At 36.7% G+C, this 24,201-nt stretch overlaps 1 protein-coding gene across 3 annotated transcripts in view; it reads right to left on the bottom strand.

The window, feature by feature from the left end:
- The window catches only part of CERKL (ceramide kinase-like), a 119,193-nt gene that overhangs the window by 14,538 nt on the left and 80,454 nt on the right, over nucleotides 1-24,201 (bottom strand). Inside the window, exons 3-5 of one of the 3 annotated variants that reach the window (XM_011959428.1) lie at nucleotides 19,449-19,580; nucleotides 11,880-11,943; nucleotides 4,459-4,601 (exon numbers count right to left, since the gene is read on the bottom strand). The exons of 1 other annotated variant lie outside the window; for it this stretch is intronic. In XM_011959428.1, coding sequence (XP_011814818.1) covers nucleotides 4,459-4,601; nucleotides 11,880-11,943; nucleotides 19,449-19,580 — 339 coding nt within the window. The remainder of the gene's footprint in view (nucleotides 1-4,458; nucleotides 4,602-11,879; nucleotides 11,944-19,448; nucleotides 19,581-24,201) is intronic. One more of the 3 variants, XM_011959429.1, reaches the window with a different exon arrangement.

Below are 24,201 nucleotides of genomic sequence, written 5' to 3'. Positions count from 1 at the left end.
TAAGTGTTCTCAATGTAAAATCAGTATGTGGTCATTATATCAATTTTATGCATGTTTATCTTTATTTAGCCATTTCACAATGTATACATGTTTCAAAACATCACATTGTACACAATAAATATATATAATTTTTGTTCATTTAAAAATAAGGATAATGGGTACTAAAACAGTAATAGAAGTATGAATGAAAGTAAACAAATATTTTTAAAATGTTGCCTCTCAGGCCCCATTCCAGACACACTGAATCAGAGTCTGCAATTCATCAGATCCCCAGGTGGTTTGTATGCACAGTGACTTGGTGAGAAACTTCTCTGGAATGCATGGTCAAAGCAGCATCATTACCTGGGAGCTTGTTAAAAACGTATATTCCTAGGTTCTACCTCCAACTCGTGGAATCAGAATGTGTTTGGAGGAGGGAGGATCCACATATCTCTGTTTTAGCAAGTTCACAAGGTGAGTCTATGGACACTAAGTTTTGAAAACAAGTAGTGTAGAAACCTGTTACTCAGTGGATCTTTATCCAGGCCTTTCCAATGATCTTGTGGCCCTCTACAGCCTGCCCTTTGACCATCTAATTGCTAATAAATCTGGAATGGATTGGGAGAAAAGGAGGAAATAAGTCAATCCATTGTGCTTCCCAATCAGATTTGTGGTAAAGGTTTTGGAGGAGGCCACATAATTAGAGTGAGATATTTAGAATTATCGATGAATCATAGTACTCCATGAAACACATTTCCTCCATTACCATGGTTAATTAGGAGTAGACCATAAAAGCATTCCTCTAGAAAGGCTATTTAAAAACATAATGTAATGTCATGTGCAATAGAGAATGACACATATCATGACTTAAGAAAATATAGACCATTTATTCCCTGTGAGTTTGAAGTATGCTGACTTTGCCCAAGTACAAATTTTCCTTAGAATGCTAGAGATGGCTTTAAAAATTGTTCATGTCTTCTCAGGTTTTGCAACTTTACTCTAAATTCTGTAGAAGTTGGCAGTGACAACGGACATGACTAGAAGTCAGAAAATTATTTTAGTCATTGACTACTCATTAATCTGAACCTCAGTCTTTAAATGTGGTTTTTGACACTCTGAAGAAAAAAGGAAAGTTTATGAGAAAGCATATGTAAGACTGCAAAATGATAGCTTGTTCTATATTTTGTTAGGATAATCTGAAAGATGGATTACATTTTGTTTCAGGAAACTGTACTCTATTTGAAAAGATGTCTACATGCCAAAAGAACATGCTGCTCACATAAATAACAATGGTGTAAGTTTAATGTTCTCACAAAAGCTATAAATGTTATACCTCAAGGTAAACATTTTAATTAGCCTGAAAGTTATTTTTCTTAACACTAGCAGAAACTTTGCCCACCACTCCCTCCCGAGAGCTGCTAAAATGTTCCAAATACAAAAAGTAAGGACAGAAGTAGCAGTTCATGTAAAGATTTACTGATGAAATACCAGAGAGAAACTACAGAGGCAGAAAAAAAAAAAAAAAAATTGTCCTTGGAAGTGCAAGCACTTCTGCAGAACAATTAACTTAATTAACCAGACACCATGAATATTCACAAGGCTGTTAATGTCTCCCACATCCAAACAGATAAATGTGATGTAATGACTTCCTAGTCAAGCATATCTAAAATTCTCATGAAAACGGCACCTACACTTTGGTTCTTTGCCTGAAATATCATAGAAATTAACAGTCCCTTGGCAATATTTTATTCTCCTCAAATTAATTGGAAAGCATGAATTTATTTATGCAAACTCTATAGGAATATATGGTTCACAGCCATCAGTATGTGGATTGAGCCTTGTTTTACAACAACTGGATTGCTTTTTTATTTTTATGTCCTCTCAGGCTTTTTTCCTCCATTCCCCCTCCCCCTTTAATCAGATTCTCTCAGTATAGTTCCTTAGTACCAGTTCCCATAGCAACAAACACCATTCCTAATGGCCAGCAGTTCAAATACAGGCTTCCCCACATCTGATCCATTTGAGTCTGACCATAATTCAGTGGCTTAGTCTGTTGGCTCAGTGGATTAATTTACTAAACACTCTCCCTCTGGGTGTCTCTCTCCAGGAGGCAAATGGCTTCAAAGGCACACTGTCTCCTCATGTTCAGCTTGAAAACTTCCTGCCTAGTTCTTGTTCCCATTCTCTATCAAAAGCCCTGACTAGGCATAGAGTCCTCATATTCAACATATCCCATACATGACTTTCCCCTCCTATTAGACAGAATTAGAATGCTAGAACTCCTATACAATGACCAGAGTTTTGGCAGCATACTCTGTCTTCTAAATAAGACATGTTAAAATGGCATTACTACAAATATCCAAAGAATACATAAAATGCTCCCCAAATCAGAAATACTCTTAAAAATTATAACAGTGATTAAACTCAATGCTATTCCTTTATAAAATCTGAATTACATACTAAAAACATAAGAATAACCACCAGTTTTTATAGCCAACCACCAAATTTATGTCAAATGCATACCTGTAAGGGACACCCATCTTTCTATTTCTGATGTATGGCAGTCGATGAATGACCTCAGGAATTTAAGTACTAATGAAGTGTCCTAAGCACATCACTTTGCATGGAGGGAAATGGTGGAAAGTTTCCACCATTACAGTCAGAACTACTAAAGTAAAATAAAAAGGTCAAGAAATAAAATGCCATGAAAAGATGAACCAAAATGTGTCATTTTTCTCTCTGAGTCAAAATTATCTTGTTGTCTTCTACTTAGAAACCATTTTAGGTTTTCCTATATACTCTAGAATTATCAGATTATATCTGAATCTCTCTCTCCTTTTAAGTTCTGACTTTTCTGAAAGACTTTACACTCTAAAAGGGCATTTGAATATCTTAGGCTCTGTCAACTTATCAACAATACTAAGTATACTAAAATCCATACTAAATGAATAAAGTTATCAAAATATGAATTTTTCAACCATGTGCATTATTTTCTGTAATCATAAGGGAAAATATTCTGCTTTTTTTTAGTGATAATGTATGACTTTTTAAAATGAATAAATAATTTCCTTCACTATCATTTATTTAAATTATTTGGAATGAGTGACTGTGTAATACAATCAGTTTTCGAATGATGTTTTTGTCTTTTCTGGATCACAGTGTTGCTCTAACGGTTCTCCCTGTCTCTGACCTCTACTTTCTCCTGCCCCCATCCTCTAATCATTCCACACAGTGAGGCAAAATGAATCCTCGAACAAGCTCCAATCAGGTTGCCCCCTTGCTCTGAAACATCCCATTATTCCCTACTGCTTATGAAATGCAATTCAGAGCCCTTACTGTGGCATGCAGGAGCCTCCATGGTTGGACCTATTTTGATACCATAATCTTTCATTGAATGGCCTTTTCACTATTCCTCAAACACTCCTGGGTTTTGCCTTTGCTTTATTACTTCTGCAGCCAATAAAATAACTCATTCTCACCTTTTCAGGCCAGCTCCAACCCATTTTAAGGCCTAATCCAAGTGTCATTTACTATATAAAGTCTTCTTTACATGCATTCACTTAATAGGCTTCACTGAGCATCACTGTGGCATAGTCTATTCTAGATGCTAAAAAAATGGCAGTGAGTAGAAAGATTAAAAAGCCTTGGCCGGGCGCGGTGGCTCAAGCCTGTAATCCCAGCACTTTGGGAGGCCGAGACGGGTGGATCACGAGGTCAGGAGATCGAGACCATCCTGGCTAACACGGTGAAACCCCGTCTCTACTAAAAAATACAAGAAACTAGCCGGGCGACGTGGCGGGCGCCTGTAGTCCCAGCTACTCGGGAGGCAGAGGCAGGAGAATGGCGTAAACCCGGGAGGCGGAGCTTGCAGTGAGCTGAGATCCGGCCACTGCACTCCAGCCTGGGCGACAGAGCGAGACTCCGTCTCAAAAAAAAAAAAAAAAAAAAAAAAGCCTTGCCCTTAAGAATCTCACCCTTCCAAACCTTATCCTCCTTCCAGTCACAAGTAATTTTGGCATTCTCAAGGTTATCTGCTTGTACTTCAATTATGCAAGTTACCATATTCACCTCATATGGAATTATAAGCAGCTAGACTGGAGGGGCCCTGTTTTGAAACTTCCTGCTTCATACTGTGTGATCATTAGATGTTTTTATGGGAAGGGAGAATAATAACCAGTCCATATACTGATGGTTTATCTATATATTAAACCCTTTTCTAACCCAAAGATTAGTACTGCAATAACGTTGTAATAATAAAGTGAATAATATATCTGTGATCCCTATTCTATAGAGTAGAAAAATAAGGCTCAAAGAGATTAAATGACTTGTAAAAAGTCTCACGTTTGCTAATGGGGACGCCAGAAGTCTGGATCTTTCAAAGTCCGTTCATTAATTCTGTGTTGTGCTGTCTAGGTTAGCAAATAAGAATGGAAAAGAGGGAGAAGGGTCAATTTAATGAATCTGTAGCCACTCCCTTGCCTGCTGGTATTAAGCCAAGTGGAAGCTGTGCTCTGACAGGAATCAGGATTCGGTCTGTTTCCATCCCAGCATTCTTCTGGGCTCTCAGAAGCAAAGCATGGGCTACTTCGCTAGCAGATCCGTCTCCACCAACACAGACAACACTAGAAAAATATAAATTAAGCAAAGAAGGCAAAACTTCAATATGATTGGTAATAATTCATGAAATCTAGACTTCAAAATAGTTTACTCATTTGTAGTCTATGTGCATGACTGCTCACATGTACCTTCAAACATGTTAATATGTGTCAATGGGTAAGACACAAATGCTACACAGTTAAGTTTACTTCACAAATATAATAACTAGATAATTCCCCATAGACAAAATAGCTTTCAGTGTGTTAAGAGATATGAAAACATTTGAACATGTTAACTCACATCTGACCAGCGTTTTGCTCTGCTAACATCCAAAAGCATACCATTCTCATTTTTTGTTAATAATACTGTCATCTGCAATTCATTTAACTAACATCAGCTAAAGTCATAAAATCCTGCTAATTCTCAATAAAGCTCTGAAAAGACAGATAGCAATAAAAATCATCTAGAATATGAAGCTTTAAGAAACTGCTAATTATCATTAGTATATGGATGTAGTAATTACAAGCCTGACCTGAATTTCATCTCCTTGATATTAGTGCTATATGGTACTTCTAGATTTAATATTATTAGTCTTTGATCCTAGATAGTACTACTAGTATATTTTTTAAAACTTTATGTTAAGTAGACTATGGGAGTGGAATCCATGAAAGTAACATATAAGATACTAGAAATTCATTTCATAATCATTTGTGTTCAAAGGATGCAAAATATTTTTATGTATCAAAATGTCACCAATTTACCCAATGGAAAGTGGATTTTTGCCTCAGTGAAAGCACATGTCACAACTCAAGGGCTACAAGGGCCCAGCAGGAATGGAAAAGTAGGCTCAATCCAAAGGTGCAGCCTCTTCTTTACTGTGGCCCACTCACATCATGCAGGAGGCCTAATGGAACCAGATCTGGTTTTTCTAGCGAAGCCGGAGATTCTGATTTAAGGCTGCATCTCCTAATTTGTAAATACTAGCACCTAGCATTCAATACATTTAAAAACATTGTATTTCAGATGAAACTGCCCATGGGCCACAGTCATCAGTAGCTATTGGTTCTCTAAGTTTAGGAAGCTCTGGAGGGTGGCAACCGGAGGCTGAAAGTGTCTTTTCAGTCTGTTCCCACCATCTTCCTCTCAGTCATCTATTCCCTCTAGTCCCCATCTTCTATATCCCACTAGCTCCACATAGCCTGGACAATCCAAGTCTACTCTGGTTAGAAGACTCAAGATATGATCCAGGTCATTTTTAATTAGGTGTGTTTTATTCTTACGTCTAAACTGATTCCAGAGGTTCGCAATGCGACCACCTAGTCAGAGAAAAAGGATATTTACTAAGGACAAACTATATATCAGGTAATATGTTTACTAATTTCTATTATATCCTCAGAAGTCTGCAAAATAGGCAACAGACTCATCTTTAGAAATGAAAAACCAAGCTTTTATTTGAAATTTACCTGATTTTGAAAATCTCTATGAGATTTCTAATCTATGAACTTAAATGTAACACTTGATCCCTGGCTGTCTAAATGTTGACATATGGGTGTGACCACAAAGACTATGTGAAATCATACCCCAAAAAATCTAATTTAGCACCAAAGAACTCAACCCTTACATACATAGGATGTGAACACTTAACTCCTAGAATCTTGCATACAGTTATAGCATCAAGCGTATGTTAACATATTACTAGAGTTATTAGAGGTGGCCTCCCTATGAACATGTTCTGAAACATCTGAAATTTTGCCCTAATACAGTCTGTGTTAAATCTTTTGAAACTAGTACAAATGACAATTATAACAATAAAGAAATATTTAGTGAATAATTACTATATATATATCAGACATTTTCCTTAGCATTCTCCATGTATTAACTCATTTAAGTGGAAAAATAACTAAGCAATAGGTACTATTGCCCTCAATTTACAGATTAGGAAACTAAGACATAGAAAGATTAAGTAAACTTTTTCACGATTGTACCACTAGTAAGTAAGAGAACAGGGATTTGAAATAAGACAATTTGGGCTTAGAAACTGAAATATTATTCAATATATGTGGATACCTTTTGTATATATGAAACCTAATAAAAATAGTCTTATGAGAATTTTGTTATTTTGAAAAACAGTTTACCAGTAGAACCCATGTGAAATTAAGTGAGTTAGAAAAAAGTATATTTATTTATGTTAACAACTATTCAGTCATTAAGATCATGTTCACGTACAGTGACTCAACCTAGGAAATAAGTTTTGTAAAACAAAAATAAAATTCTAAGCCCTCTAACTAACTGAATGGACCCTCCCCTCTTGGCCACAAAGATCCCAAAGAAAATCTGAAAAACTAGTTCAGGTCATAACAGGAAGGGAGGTTGGATGTGCCTCCTTATACCCTCTTGTCTTTTGGAGTTTAGGTGCAACTCACCAGCACTGACATTAAGATGTAGATCATAGGCCAGGAGTGGTGGCTCACGCATGTAAGCCCAGTACTTTGGGAGGCCGAGGAGGGCAGATCACCAGGTCAGAGTTCAAGATCATCCTGGCCAACACGGTGAAACCCCCTCTCTACTAAAGATACAAAAAATTGGCTGAGCGTGGTGGTACATGCTTGTAATCCCAGCTACTGAGGAGGCTGGGGCAGGAGAATCGCTTGAACCTGGGAGACAGAGGTTGCAGTGAGCCAAGATTGCACCACTGCACTCCAGCCTGGGTGACAGGGTGAGACTTCATCTCAAAAAAAAAAAGTACATCATAAGACTGACAAAACAGACTTTGTAGCAATAAGATCCCCAACTCCAACCTGACTCTGGTATAGCATTAAATAACAAATAGCAGGCCCTAGAGGAAATCAAAGCATTTTACCCCAAAATGTATTTTGTTGACATATTTTGAAATGGCCCTGCAAAGCCATAATTTGCAGGAGAAATTTGCATTCTATAGAGAATCTCCTTCCCTTTCCAGATCTTTTCCTGATCCATGAGAGATTTAACTAAGAGTTTGATATCTTTTAAGGTCTGATAAGAGATATTGACCATCTATTATCTCTGAAGCCTGATATCTGAGGCTTCATCTATATAATAAGAACCTGTGATTCCACAACTCCATTTATCTTTATTTTTATAATTTTTTATTTTATTTATTTATTTTGACATGGAGTCTCACTCTGTTGCCCAGGCTGGAGAACAATGGTGTAATCTCAGCTCACTGCTTCCTCTGCCTCCTGGGTTCAAGTGATCCTCCTGCTTCAGCCGCCTGAGTAGCTGAGACTACAGGCACATGCCATCACACCCGGCTAATTTTCATATTTTTAGTAGAGACAGGGTTTTGCCGCGTTGGCCAGACTGATCTCAAACTCCTGTCCTCCGGTGGTCTCCCCTCTTCGGCCTCCTAAAGTGCTAGGATTACAGGTGTGAGCCACTGCGCCCAGCCTACACCACCCTGTTTATCTTAACTCAAGAATTTCTTTCTGCTGACTTCTAATCTTTCAGCAAAGCTTATCAACCAACTGACAATCAGAAAATCATTGAATTCAACTGTGAGCTGCCCTTCACCATCAGCTCCATGATGTCCGCCTCTCTGGGTCAAACCAATGTATACCACCCTACATTGATCGATTTATGTCTTTGGCTATAACTTCTGTATCCCTAAAATGTATAAAACCAAGTTGTAACCCAACTACTGTGGGCACACATTCTCAGGACCCCCTGGGGCTGTCACAGGCCATGGTCACTCATATTTGACTGAAAATAAACCTCTTTAAATATTTTACAGTTAGCTTTTTTCATCAACAGCTTCTTACAAAAATACCACAAGAGTCTAAATACTACAAGAAAGGCAAAAAGCGAAATATTCAATCATTTATAGTGAGTTAATCACACTTGTGCCACTCTAAAACCTAAACCTTCGAGTAACTCATTCTCTGCATGTGACAAATCTTGTTTTTAAAATAAGTAAACTCCTTGCCATGGACTCCAAACAGAATGATTCTATCTAGAAAAGAAACACTGGGTGATAATATATCCATTTTTAAAGAGTGATAAAGATTTTTTTAATGAATGTTTTTATACTTATCTATGAACCCATCATCTATGAAATGTTCAATATATTATTGTAGTTTTGATTCAGTTTTTTCTTTCTAGAAAAGGGTTTTTTTTTGTTTTTGTTTTTTACCTTACTAAGTAATACAGATATGTTCAATCTGATAAAAAGCCAATATAATCTAAATAATGTCCAGATCGTTATGGGTCTAATTAATGGTGAGATGAACAAGAGAAAAATAACTCAACAATTTTTTTAAAAATTGTGAAACAAATAATAGCAAGGAATTCATATTCTTACAATTGCATAAAATCTACAGATTTTTAAAACTATACTCACACTTACAAATGCAAGTATTACTGCTTCAAGTCTATGTAGCTGGTATTCTTTTATTTTCCTTCATAAAACTTCCTACTCATGCCTGGTAAAATAGGGAGCGATATAGAATCTTAAGCTCTCACAAGGTTTAAAGGTGGATCTGAGAGCGTTTCCTAGGACACACTGCAGTGGAGAAGCAGCTGTGGTAAGTGCTGATACACTGTTCTGTTGGGTTTAGAAATGTCACAAGATGGCTCATAGAAACACATGGAACTCATTAAAAAAAATAAAACTCCAAAATCTTAGCAAATAGCATTTCTTAAACATTACTTACCAAATCATTTTGCTTTACTAAATACTATATATAGAATCTTTCTTGGCTCTTAACTTCCTCAGCCTGTATCTAGAAACCAAACTGCTAGGTGATTTCCTAATCACTCCCTATGAATAGCTCCACTAGTGTGAGATGGAGGTACTTCAGGCTAAAGTTCTTAAATAAATGTGAGTCTGTCTCTCATCAAAATGTCATAACATTTTGGGGTTAACCTTCTCTCATCTCTGCACCTCTTCTATAAATTTCCCCCAAAATTTTCCTTTAGCCACTCTTTAGAACAGGTTCAGGAACAGAAAACTCACCAATGTAGAATATTCTATTTTCAAACAATTTTACTTGCTAGAGAATTGTTCCTTTGAAGTACCTGAAGAAACTGTTTCTATTATTCTCCTCATATATCTCTCTATATAATTCTAAGTACAGCGACTTAAAATTGCCATTTTATTAAGACAATTACTCCAACTACCATATCAGCTTCTACTGGAAAAACTGAATCCACAAAAATAAATAAGCTATTTAAAGTGGTCCCCAACCTTTTTGGCACCAAGGACCTTTTTTTGTGGGAAGATAGTTTTTCCATGGACTGGGGGGTGGGGTGGGAGAGGGATGGTTTCAGGATGAAACTGTTTCACCTCAGATCACCAAGCATTAGATTCTCATCAAAAGCATGCAACCTAGATCCCTCGCATCCCCAGTTATATCCCTTGCATGCCCGTTTCACAATAGGGCTCACACTCCTACGAGAATCCAATGCTCCTGCTGACCTGATAGGAGGCGGAGCTCAGGTGGAAATGGTCCCTCTTCTGCCACTCCTCCTGCTGTGCCTCCCAGTTCCTAAAAGGCCACTGCCTGATATTGGTCTGCAGCCTGGGAGTTGGGGACGCCTAATCTAAAGAATCTTAGAACACAGAAGATGACTTTCAGTAGAAATTTTAAATTATTGTAAGCCTGAAATAAATCAGCATGCCCTAGAGTTTAGAAACACTTACATAATTCAAATAATGGTTAGGCCAAACTATTTGGTTTGTAAGATGTAAGCTACACTGAAAAATAACAACACTTGCCATGAAAAATAAACAAGGATAAAATATGTTCAGGTAAAGAGAAAAATATTACTATACTACACTTCAACAATAGTCTTTCTTCATTCTGAAAAGTTATTTTCATCCCTTTAGCCAGTACAAATACCAGTAAAACATACTGATAGATACTGCATTCAGCAGAACATTTTGTAATGCTGTTGTGTAAGACCAAGTTTAATATCTGTGATATCTTTATTCTCATTCTTGATCTAATCAAGTTTGGAAGCAGGGACTCATTTGCAATGCCGCTACCTTCATGTACTCATGAGGCCTAGTGAGGGACTATGCAGCATATTCAAATAGGTAGTTAGTGGGCATGATTCCCCCAAGGACTTTTCTTAAATTGTATACTTGTAAGACAATGTTGTAAATGAAGCCTATTAATGTTTTTGTTTACCTCTAAGTATAAAGTTCTGAAGTAACCTCTTACGCCATATTTTTCATTCCCAATGCTTATATAGTATTGCTATCTAGATTTACTTCCCTCAATTGGATTCCTTTTGGAAAAATCATGTTTTACCACATTTTCTTTCTCAACAGCTACTGTTTTCTCCTCATCCAAAAAATAAATAAATAAGCATTTCTGAAAAACAGCCCTGCCAATACTTGATTTTGATTGCATCACTTCCCTCCCCAACACATTCAAATCATTCTTTGGGAAAGTTAGTGCCTTTCACTTTGGTGAAAGGACAGATCTAACTCCCTTTCCTGACCTTATGGGTCTTTGCCCCTGCCCGCTGCCCGTCACCGTGTAACACAAATAATTCACACACTTGTCAACTTTTTAAATTCTCAAATATCTACTCATGTAAAAAAAAATCTTCCCTAAAAGAATATAATACGTTTTAGTCTTGCACATCAATCCAACACTTTAGCAAATTGGTTCACCTAATTTTAAAAAATCGCAATTTAATTTGTATCACTTGCCTTGGTTCTAATGTTTGCATGCCAGTGAACAATCTCTGTATACTTCAATGTATTGCAAACAATGGTTTCCAATGCCCACTGTGAATAACATACCTATATTGTAGTCACTACATTATGAAATAATTAAAATTATTTCTTATCCTTTCTGAAAATAATGTATTTATTTACTTGTATTTATAAAATATCTTCCTTCAATCTATCACAAATTAACCAATGGGTAGCTATTAAACCTATCAACTAATTTGTAAAAGAGGATCATCATATAGTTATGCCATGTGACCAGTATAACATCTTCCATCAGTACTTTTCTAGATACATGGTAAAAGCCAATAATTAGAGATGCAAATGGATCCACATTAATAAGTATAGGGTAGTACACTGTCATTTCCCAGTATTTATAATTAGATTCCTCTCTTTGCTTTCCTATGCCAGATCCTGAGAGATGACATATTATTATCATTAATTATTATTACATAGATATGAACAAGATAGAGCCAGAGTACATACATTACAAATATTTTTAAATGTTAGTTCCAAATATGTGGCTAAAACTACTGAAGGCATTTAATACATAAATGACATGATATATATTAATAATATAACCTACCCATCAAATCCCTGGAGTTCACATTCCTTAAGCAGTGACAGAGCGTGCCCTTCATATTCCATTACTATTAAAAAAACACACACACACATAGACAAAGTGAAAGTTTTAAATAATGATCTACACTTTTTAACTTGTTCTGGCAAAATAATATGATAAACATATGGTCAAGTCATAAAACAACATTTATTCTTGAATATTTATATTTTAATCATGGGCAAGAGGACTAAGTGTTAGTGGCCTGATGTGTTTTATAGCTTTATGTAAAAGAAGGTCATATATTTGTTTCAACTACATAAGTCATTTGGGAATATCCCATGCATAGTGGTTACAGAATTTATCCTGGTGTCTGTTTAGTATTCTCTAAATAAGACACATGTCCCTTAAATCAGAGGCTTAGGAGGAGCAGTATTTTGAAAATAAAGCATATTAGCTGGCATCGAACAGTCAATGTTAAATCGGTTTGGCAACCTTACATGAATAAATTAGTCGAAAGGTTAGTGTAAGATTTACAAACCAGAAGAATGTGTACTGGAACTGTTAGACTAAAGAGAGGAAGAGTTGGATGTGAAAATACAAAGTAAAGCCAACACCAATTATAAGAGACCCAGACCCAAGAAGGAGGGTGGCACACTGGCCCACCAGAGCTCAGACCCTCCGAGGAAATGAATCTGTCACTCCATATCTCTGTCTCCACAGTCACTGATGCCCTATGCAGTGTTGTAAATGCCAGTGAAGACAGGATAAACGGGCACACTGCAGATGGCACCAAGCATCACAACCACATTTAGCATTTTCCAGGGCAGCTCTGCCAGAAGAGACAGCCCAGCTGTATCCACCCATCAAAGATTTCTGCTGACTGACATGACACTGCAGATGGATTTTTTGTGTAAGAATGCGTGTCATTATATGCAACATTACATTAATCTTTCATGCCTGTCTGTCCCTGGTGCCAGCATGGTTCAAGCTTTTCCTACAATGTTTTTAGATATTGTTAAAAATTATTAGTCTTGGTGTCTCAAAGAATCATTCTGTATCCAGCAGTGTTACATTGTAATTCTCCCATAGCTTATTCAAAATGCCATTAACACTCACATGAATAAAACCTCTCTATATTAAACTCTAATCAGAAGAAAGCCATAATAAAACTACATTAAAAGTATTAATATTAATAAAGGTGAAAGGTTATCATAGAAGATGTGTGCTGATCATTCATTTATAACTACAGCAAGTAGTTACAACCTTAAAATGCAAAATAAAACATCTCATATATACACATTAAAAATAATTAAGAATATTATGAAAAAATATTTATGCTAAGAATCAGTTTACCAAGCCTTACTTTTATACCAAAGCTTACACTGGTAAAGTTTTCCAAATCCAATAATGAGCTTTAAAACTATGTTATTATTAAATGCTATTTTTACTTTTTTAAATTTGTAATAGTGTTTTGATATTGTGGATGGAATTTGATTATACACTAATGCAACCTGTCTGAAAACAGCAATGTTTTAAGTAACATTGTAAAAGTTCAATAAAATCAAAGATCTGGAACAGAGAAACAAAATGAAAAGAACCTGACTATCCACATTTATAAACTATGTTAGTAAAATGAACAAAATGAATAGTCTTTGGCCTCAGGAATTTGCATTCTGGAGACAGACAATATGCTGATTAAATAATGAATTGTAATATGAAGTAATAGGTGGTTATAAAAAACAATGTTAGGCAAAAGGATAAAGAGTGATCTGGATTACTATTTTATAGTAGAAAAGACCAAATATGCATTTAGACAGGCTATTGTGGGCCCTGGAATCCATGACAGCCAGATTCAAATCATCCCCCTCCAAACAAACATAAAGAGAGGATTGCTAGACAAATGTAATTTCAGAAAATGTAACCTAGCCTCTTCTTCAATCTATTCGCCTTTTCCTATGAGATTGCCAACCTGTGCTCTTTCTAAATAGGAGATAAGAAGTCTTCACAGTTTACAGGTTTTTGAACACAGTTCTCACTGCTAGGAATGTCCCCCTCCCCTTTTCGGTGCAAATGCAACTTCAGGAACACAAGAGAAAGTCTTAAGGTTGATACTGAATGTTGATGAGAAAATCAGCTGAAATAAAATCAGGTGAGATTTGATTTGGACATAAACATTTCTTGGTTAGGTGATAAAATTCTAGTGTGGGATATGATACTGAAATGTCATTTCCTGTCCTGTAGGTACTTCAAACTTAGTAAGCTCAAAAGAGAATCCATTATGTAAACCTTCAAATATATTCTCTCTCAAATATATTGTTCTTTTTGTGTTCCATCATCTACTCCAAGACAGGAAAATGACTTCTTTCTAGATTGTCCCTTTCCTCCACTCTCCAGAACCACTTCATGGCCAAGGACAGTTGTTTCTGTCTTTAAATTATGCCACAGCATTCCTCCATTTCTCCCAGCTAATTCCCTAGATCTGATCACTAAATATCTTTCATGTGTAGACAAGTTAAGTATCTGTAGCCAGAAAATCTAAAATCCAAAACGTTTCAACATCTAAAACTTTTAGAGCACTGACATGACGTTCAGAGTAAAGGCTCATTGGAGCATTTTCAATTTCAGATTTTCAAATTAGGGATGCTGAACTGGTTAAGTATAATGCAAACACTCCAAAAGCTAAAAACATCCTAAATATGAAAGAGTTCTGGTCCCAAGCCTTTCAGATAAGAGATACTCCACCTGTACTACAATAGCCTTTTATCCTATCTCCCTCAAATCTCTCCCTAACTCTAGCCAGAATAACCATTTTCAGACACATATTTAATCATATCACTTTTTTGTATATACTCCATTAATGAGTCTTCATTGTCCCCAGGTATAAAGTTCCAACTTCCTAACTCACATCTGAATGTTGGGAACAGGATTGGCCATATACACCCACAATTATTTAAGAGGTAATACAAAGAATCTTTTACACAGAACTATCTTTCTCTCTAGCTAGATATGATGCATGAACATTTACTTTTCAGATTTTTTATTAAAATGCATGTAAAATTGGAAGGAGTGATGCCTCAGGCTACTGGAATCTTTTGTGACACAGTTTCATTGGATGGCCTAGCTTTCTGCTGGGTGAGATTTAGAATGGCAAGAGGCATTTCCAAGAAATGGAGGGCTTAAAGTAGAGCCAAAAGCAACCAGAGAAACACTACAAAGAGACTTGTTAACAGTCATGTTAGAAGCGTGATTTTAGGAGAAGGAAAAGGAAAATGATAACAAACACCACTTTCTTGATACCTCTGCCCAGGAGGTAAAATTATCTGGTGACTAGGCACTCCCAAGAGCCCTGAGTTGGCAGAGATCAAGGTTTCCTTCAGATAAATGTCTTTGACTATGATAATGATAATGACCATGATAAGGTAAAGCAGCTCTGTTAATGCAAAAAAGTAATTGAAGGCAATGGAAGTACATATCATGAACAAGAGATGAGGGACAGACAGGGTATCTGTCTTCAAATATCTCAATGACTCTTACACAATAGATAGGGCACATTGATTTCATATTACTACAAAAGATAACATTAACTCTAGTAGACAAAAATTACAAAGAGGCAAATGTCAGCTCACAAGTTCTCACTTTGTACAATTTATGCCTAGCACGAAGGTACTTGGCCAACAGGAATGATGAATTTGCAATCTAACGAATGACCTTAGGCTGAATCTAGTGACCTTGCACTGAATATTTTTGAAATATGAATATTTTGAAGGTATGGAATACTTTCATACTAGGCATACTATATGCATACTAAATGCATTATGCATCCTAAAATGGTTTTATAAGCAAAGGATGAATTAGCCTGGAAGAAAGTGCATCTTTTTGTAAGTTAGCACAGAGGAAGTGCCTTTTCTAATCTACCCAAAGGTACAGTAACTCTGAACATTCATAAATGATGAGTTAATGGGTGCAGCACACCAACATGGCACATGTATACATATGTAACAAACCTGTACGTTGTGCACATGTACCCTAGAACAAAAAGTATAATAAAAAAAGAGAATGTCAAACAGTATTGTCCAGTAACAACATACTCTGCCTCGAGTGTAGGTGGCCAAGCCAAAGTTGAGTGCCACACATCTGTGCTCCACCCACAAGGAAAAAATTGAACCATATGGCCTCAAAAGTTCTTTTCAGTCTGATTTCTCTGCTGCCTTAACTTTTTCACTCTATTGTTCTATGCATTATCCTATGGATCTCTGATCCTCAAAATACCTCTCACACCTTTAATGGTACAATCTCTAAAACCTGCTTTGTTTTAGAAGAGAAATGATACCATATGTGAGCATGGGCTTATAGTTCATACTCTTCTTTGATTTGTGTATGAATAGGTAATTAGGAAAAAATAATTCTTCCCAGGTTCTCCCAGAAGTTTTTCTGATGCCATTAGATAAGATACTACATTGGTGGCTGTAGCAGAGTGGGGATGCAACTTTAGCACAAATATTTCAAAACATGCTGATCTATATTCAGAAGTAGTTAGGATTCTGGCACAACCCAAGCTGAAAGAAGTATATTTTCATTAATGTGGTAAGATCCATTTTTAAAATAAATTTATGAAAAAATTACAGTACCTTATTGTGTATATATCTAGCTGTAATTGTTCATATTATACTTCATATTTATATAGCACTATTTCCTAATGAACTCATCATATAGGGTTTATTTTGTAATTCCAATTCCATTTGGATTCACCTATGCACACAAGGATACATTACAACAATGTCCCACTGGACATGCAGAAGATAAGTCCTCTTTCGGCTTTACTCTTCCATATGCTTTTTCTTTCAAATAAAATACAAATTCAATCTTACTATGACATAATTTTTGAAACTGAAACAGTGTTATGATCATCTTTCTGTAGTATAATATACAAAGTTTCAAATATATTATTTCAACCACAAAAATAACACTGTAAGATAGGCAGAAAGACTAAAACTTTTCAAATATTCACAGGTCTATTCAATAAATATTTTTTTATAAATACTGAGCCAATATGCATACTAAAATGGTTTTATAAGAGAAGGATGTAATTTTATAAATTTGCCTGTAGGAGGAGTATTAGGCAGCTAACAATTAGCCATTCGGCATAAATATAAGTAAATTCTAAATTTGCTTTATGGAATATTCTACTGTTTTATTTTTAAATATGGCACTTAGTAATATTTACAAATTTAAAGAAAAAAAATCTAGACATAATATTTTTATCTCCAATACAAGTAAGAAGGAAAGCACATTTAGATGATTTCCTCTGCCTTAGTTCAGGCTTTGTATACCAGTTTTCTTCTCTCCAATCTCTTTTTCTCTTCCTTTTTAATTCTGCTGGTAGAGTCATCTTTGCCAAATCAGATTGTAACACTATGATAAAAAAATTTTTACACCAACTGTGGATCAATACATGATGGGTAACCTGCTGAGTGCAGCATTAGGATCCATCCATAACCTGGAATTACATCTCCTGTAGTATACATTGTTGAGAGCATTCCTAGAAGTCATTTTATCCTTTCTTCTCCCTAACAGAATCCAGATTCAGTTGAGGCATTTCAGCCATCAGGAAAAGGGGATCTGCCCTCAGCCCCTGGGAAGAGTCTTGATAGTTAAATAAATGATTATTCCAGATTGACTGCACTAATACAGTCTCTGTGCCTAAACTGAAAAAAGGAAATTTTAATTCATCTTCAGGATTAAAGCATGTTGGGTCTCTCTAGCACACATATGCACACCTCTCCCCATCCCACTGGATATTAATAAGAAAGGATCAAATCCACTGGCAGCTATGATGATAGAATAAGATTTCAGATAATGTCAAAACTGAGGAAAGTAGAGCAAAGTTATGGCACAAACTGTCAAGACGTGTGAGTGTAACACACACAGACTCTCTCTCTCACACACACACACACTCTCTCTCTCTCTCCCCCGTCCCACTTTTACAGTACATGCCTGTTAGCCTGACTTCCTTCCCTCATTTTTTGTCTGCCTCTTAAAAACTGCCTAGTTCAAATGCTTTTCTTGAACCTTCCGATCAAAATATCACCTCTGAGACATTAAAGTTATTTTATGTATACCCCAGCTATAATGATTTTAAGTATCTCTTTGAATCCCTAATAACATAGAAAGTCATCCAGTTGCAAGTATGATAGCTTTTTGATCTTGCATCCTGCACAATGCTGAACACAGAGCAAGCATACAATGAGATTCCGGAAGTGAATGCTATATAGCAATATCCATGTCAAGCTTGCTTTGTAGTATTCACATGTAAAAGCAATGATACAAAATAGTCATTGAGTATACCAACATGTTTATTCAACTTTTAATTGTCTCACCCTAATACAAATCTCAAACTTTTCCTTCAGCCCATCTTTGGAAATCTTCAAAAGAAAGAAAACATAAATCTGAATTTTCTCTTTTACTTGTAAATCACCTCCAAATAAGCCAAAGGTCACAAACATGAAAGTTAATTTCTTCACTATAACTTTATTTTAATTCAAAAATTCCCCTTGAGTTTTCAGGGTAGTTTCTCTTGAACCTCTATAATTGTAGGCACATTTCATGGGGGCTGAACTTCCTACAAAACTTGCTTTTTTTTTTTTTTTTGGAACTTTCTTCTACCTCAATCCACCAAATCACTAGGTGTAGCCTTCAATGATATTATTTACGTCTTGAAATCTATCTCCTTTGTTTACAGCTGAGTAAGGCCACATCACTGTGAATCCCTTCCTTAGGAATTTATAACTGGGACTAGGAAATTCCAATTGCACTCTGGGCTTGTCTCCTGAGTAGGCTAATTTTATAATACTTTTTATTAATTAAAATTTATTGCAAATTTCCACTGTTAGTGAAGCCACATAGAAATAAAGTTAGGAAAGTTGTGATTCTTCATAGCATTGACTCTTCTACTCAGTTCCCCACCATACAAAAATAAGTCTTAAAGAAATAAAGAAATGTGGCCACCAAATTCAAAAAATCAAAAAGGATATTACTAATCATCTATTAATTTTAGCATTAAGTTTCTATTTTCCTTGGCACAAACCTAAGTACACTTCTTAGTTTAGAAAACAAATTTAAACTTCTAGCTCTCTAAATTCATCTATTAATAAACCAGCAGTTCAGTGCTTAGTTTTGACCTAACCAGCAGGGGTCAGAGTCAGAACAAAAACAACCCGAGGAAGAATTCTATGGAATGACATCAACTATATAAGCAAGCAAAAAATCAATTGCTTGCCTAACTGCAAAATTAACATGCAAATAGCAAACATCTCAATGAAGATGTAAACAAGTATACAGCTTCCTTTAGAATTATATCTAACAATTGTTTACGTCTGAAAAAAAAAATCTGAAAAGTTCTAAAGAGAAAATATTAACATTCTAATAAAAATAATTAAATTGTAACCCTCAAGCTGGCTCCAGTAAGTTATGAAGACATAAAAATGCTGTAGATATTATAAGTAGTTTCCCAAGTTTGCATTAAGAACAAATTCAGGTTATCTTGCTTTTGTACGTTTTTGTAAATGGTGAAATTATATTCTGAAAATTACTTACTTGTTACATCAGTTTTTATTCCTGCAAGCTTCAACAGAGGTTCAACCTTCTCATAGTAAACCTGAGTAGCTTCTTTTTTGTGACTTTGGGGGTTAAGGAGTATTTTTAATGACTTCGGTCTGTTTGGAAAGCCTAAGAAGAAATTTTAAAGACAACGTTGTAAAGTCCTTGTCAGCATTTTTTTCTTTCCCTTTAAACAAGTCTGTTAGAATGTGATATGCATTTAAATAGTATTTGCTATTTTTATTTGAAATTATTGCAAGAGAATTTTGAATATAACTTTATTTTAAAACACTTACATTTCTCCTAGCTGTGAAATAGGTATATCCCTCTTAAAATAAATCATGAGTTAGAATAATACATTTATTTTATGAAGATGCAAAAAAGAGGCAACTTTGTGAATATTAGGCAGTGCATATGTGTATTTACCAAACCACAATATATCAAATGTTCTTTTAGCATTTGTTTCTGGAAAAAAGCAATGGACTGTAACAAATAGAAGGGTACATTTCCTCTCCTTAGCTAAATGTGCTCATTATTGGAATTGGGCACCCCAGTGACCCCAGGGCTACCAACGCCTGACCTACTGATGAGTCCAGTGCAGAATAGAGGAAGCAGGGATGGGTCAGTGTCAGTACCAAGTGCAGTGCATGCTGGGAGTTAAAAAGAGGGTTTCGGTCAGAGTTCAAGCCTGAAAAGGGGCCAGGGGAGAAAGAACTCTTTTGGGAATTGGGAAAGCAACGCCTCTCAGCAGGGATTCGATGACAGTGCTGCCTCACAGTTGGGGCTGAGATTTGATACTACAATTTTCTGGGCTTGCAAGATGCTTATCTCTTCGAACCCAGTTGGAGCAGGTGCAAAGCAAATTTTCTGTTGTTAGGAAGGGGCAGGAGGGACTGAGGAGCTAAAAGAAAGCTGACAACCGTTTCTTTTATGGTAAGCTGCTCTCAGAGGGCCACGTTTAAAGATTAAAGAAGCAGTTATTAACATCTATTTTTAATAAAATCCATTACTAAAAAGACAAGTGAAAATTGTCCACTACAAGGAGTCAGTGTTTCATACGTCAAGTAGAGAGAATATTTTACTTCTCATTATATTTGATACAATGAAATATTTCCACAGGACATACTGTTTTGATTTTAGGAAGAGTTTTAGATGAGGAAGAGATAGGGTCGTGATAAACTCCTTAAACATTCCTGGTGAAACTGCCTAGGGCCCTTTTTGGTAAGAAGCCTGCATCAGCCTCCAATCACCCAGGCTGGAAACCCCAAAATCATGCTCAATGCCTTCCTTTTTCCTAGTCACATTGGAATGGGTGCTCAGATTCATAAGATGGTAGCTACTTGCTTCCATGACTTCTCCCACTGATGTCCTCTGACTTGGTGACCGTGCCCAGGCATGCTGGCTGTCCTCCCCTTCCACTGCATCCTTTGGCATCACAGCTAAGTGCTGCACAGTTCAAAGGTGGCTATGGCTCACTGCTGCCTGAAGAGCGAGCCCAAATCCCTTAAAACGACATTCAGAACCCTCCTGCTCCCAATCCCAATCACTCTCCTCTCCTTTCTCTGTCACACGTGTTAAAGAAACATTTATTGAGCATTTGTGCTAAGTACTGGGAAGAAGGGCCAAGGGATTAAGGTATGATTTGTGCTTTAAAGGAGGAAGATGTATCCACAAATACAGACAGAACAAAACACAGAGGCATGTTAACACAGAAGCACAAAGTACAACAGAGTGTGTGAGAGAGGGTGGTTAGTTCTTATTAGGGATCTGGAAAAGGCTTCAAGAGAAGTGAGTATCTGAGTGGGGCTTTTGGCTTGTGCTGTTTTCACCCCCTAAAATTTCCTCCCTCATTACCCCTTATCCCACCCTTTAGCAAAACAGCAGGGGTAAACATTTTAGGCAATGAGAGCTGCCTGAGCAAATAAATGAAGCGAAATGCGGAGGGTTTTTATGTTCCATTTCATCTTCCTCATGAAGGTCCAGAACCATTGTATTATTGCCAAATTCCCAGTCTGCCGGACCTTCCTTTGTTCAGACAGTTTTTCCTTTATGCCACCCCCATCCCCACTTTTGTCAAAATTTTATGACTTTTCAAAGCTCACTTCAAACACCACTTCCTCAGTGAAGCCTTTCTTAATCAGCAACAGAGTTCACCTCTCTGAAGTTTGTCTCAGAGTGAGGCTTCTCTGCTCACACTTTACTCTATGTTCCTCTATTACTGATCTTTATACTGCTTACATGAGAGGACTCAGATGAAAGACCCAAACTGAGACAATACAAAATGGAATAACAGTAATAGATTATAAAACATTGAATTTTCAAAACACCCAACTTCATGAGTAATACTGACACTAAACAAACAAAAGATGAGAAGGGAACATTCTGTTCTATAGAATAATATTAGGGCAATTAATAAATATAGAAGAATTATAAAGAGAAAAATCACTATTTTCGGTCATCACAATAATTATTGATTCAGGCAAGAATCACCAATGGGTGCTAAAGCCATCCAGTGACAGTCAGTTGGGGACAAAATATTTATATATTCTTAAACTCTGTCCCTCATCACTCTAATTATTAATACAAAGGGCAACATCTTTAATGGAGACTAAAGGCATGAAAATTAAATGCAATGTGTGATTCTGGATTGGGTTTTTTAAATGCCATAAAGGACAATATTGCTGTCCTTTAACCATGAAGGACTAAGCTTACTTTTAGCTTACTAAAAGTAACCTAGAGCTTACTTATAAGAAACGCTACAGGAAAAGAAACTTGCTTAAAGCCCAGAGGCCAAGTGTTAGGTTCAGTATCCTGATTAAGTTTACTTTACCTAGTAAACTTACTGGAATGCCCTGCTTTACTTCTCAAGCAGGGGTAGTCCCAATAAGGACAGTGTTATCACACACACACACACACACACACACACACACAAATTTAATTTATCTTCCTATATTCATTTATTTACAAATAACTGCTTGTCTGCTCAGTACCAGGCAGAGTTCCAGAAACTGAGGCTCTGTCAGTGAACAAGAAAAGCTTCTGCCCTTGTGAAGCTTCCACTCTAATGGCACAAGACAGAAAGGAACAAGACTATGTCACGTGGTAATGTAATACATTCTAAAAATAAAAATGAAGATCACTAGTAGTGCGAGAGAGAGAGGGCAAAGGTGGGCATGACTTCCTGGCCAGGGAAGGTCAGATCACCCTAGAGCCTTGCAGGCATTTACAAGGACTTTGGCTTTTGTAGAGAAAGAGGTGACGCATGGTGAATTTCAATCAATGAAGCCATATGACCTTAGGTGTTGAAAGAAACACTCTGGCTGCTTTGTGGAAAGTAGATAAAGTAGGGCCAAGGGCCACCAAATAAGAACAATTGCAATACTCCAGGTGGGAAATGATTGTGCTTGGACTGGAATGACTGCAGTGGAGGTTAAACGTTAGATTCTATAAGTATTTTGAAGGTATAGCTGACAACATTTGTTGACTCTTTGGATATGGTATGTGAAACAGAAGAGTTAAGGAATATTCAAATGTCTGGCTGGCAAGGGGAAAGTAAGGACTTAAAATGGGTTGAGAACTAGTGAAAAATCGGAGACTCAAATTGTGGTCTCAGAGAAAACTGTCGGTAATGACAATAACAACATCTAAGGAACTGACACCTGCATCAGAATCACCTGAAGTGCTTCTTAAAACATAGATTCTGGGCTCCAGCCCCCAGACTTTTGAGCTTAATAGTCTGGGGTGTGGTCTGGGAATTCATATTTATAACAGGTTCCCAGGTGCTGATGATGTTTGCAAAGGGAACACATTTTGAGAACATTCTAGAAATCATCCTCATTGAAGGAGAGGAGACCAAAAACTGAAAAAATAGTTAAAGAAACATAATATTTTAATAGGAGTAGTGTCAGAGAGAGTGAGAGTAAGATAGACTTTAAGTCTTCAAGAAGTAAAGAAAATGACTCGGTAGTCCGCACAGGACTGCAACTAGTAGTGCCAGCTAGAGGTATCTAATGGATTGAGCTTCAACGCTGAGAATTTTTGAGAGGAAAAAGGGATTATGGTCTCAAAATTTAAGTGAGATGGAAGGAAGACATTAAGACATTGACAATACCTCCAGGACCAGTGGTATGAAATGTATTTCAGAGAAACCAGTTACCACTTTAGAGGACTGCAAGGAAAGTTATACATTCCTGGGAAAGCTGGGTCACCACTACAGCAAGAACATGGGGAAAATATTTAGAAAGGAGGTTGAAAATTAGGAGATTTGGCTAATAATGGACTATTCAGTTCCAGAGGGTAGAGTGAAATGGTGTCTGGAGTTGAGGAGGGTTGGGGACAGTGTCAGGCTAGGGGATGTACAGAGACTTAGAGGCATGGGAGTCCAGGAGATGAAGGTTTTTAGGAAGTGACATGGGGTGGAAGAAGTAAGAATTGTTTGCAGCAGTTATGGTTGGAGAGTAAGGCAGTGGGGGGAAGGGGTCTTGCCCCAAGCACATAGAGCTCTAAGAACTTGTCTTCCCTCCAGCTAATGTCAAAGCTGGGAAAGGAGCAATGCTAACTGGAGCTGAAGGAGCTCCAAAGCCCCTTTCCCTTTCAGTAGTCCTGGAAGTCCTGGAATCTGAACTTACATCTGTCTGACATAGCTATACTTTTCACCAAGTGACCTCACTGCAAACATTCTACATTTGGGAAACACATGCTCGACTGGTTTCTGTACAGGTAAATCATACACACGCTACAGACTTCAAAA

The sequence above is a fragment of the Colobus angolensis genome, unplaced genomic scaffold, assembly GCF_000951035.1.
Source record: "Colobus angolensis palliatus isolate OR3802 unplaced genomic scaffold, Cang.pa_1.0 Scaffold492, whole genome shotgun sequence".
Lineage (NCBI taxonomy): Eukaryota > Metazoa > Chordata > Mammalia > Primates > Cercopithecidae > Colobus > Colobus angolensis.
This window is presented reverse-complemented; position numbering and strand designations above follow the sequence as displayed.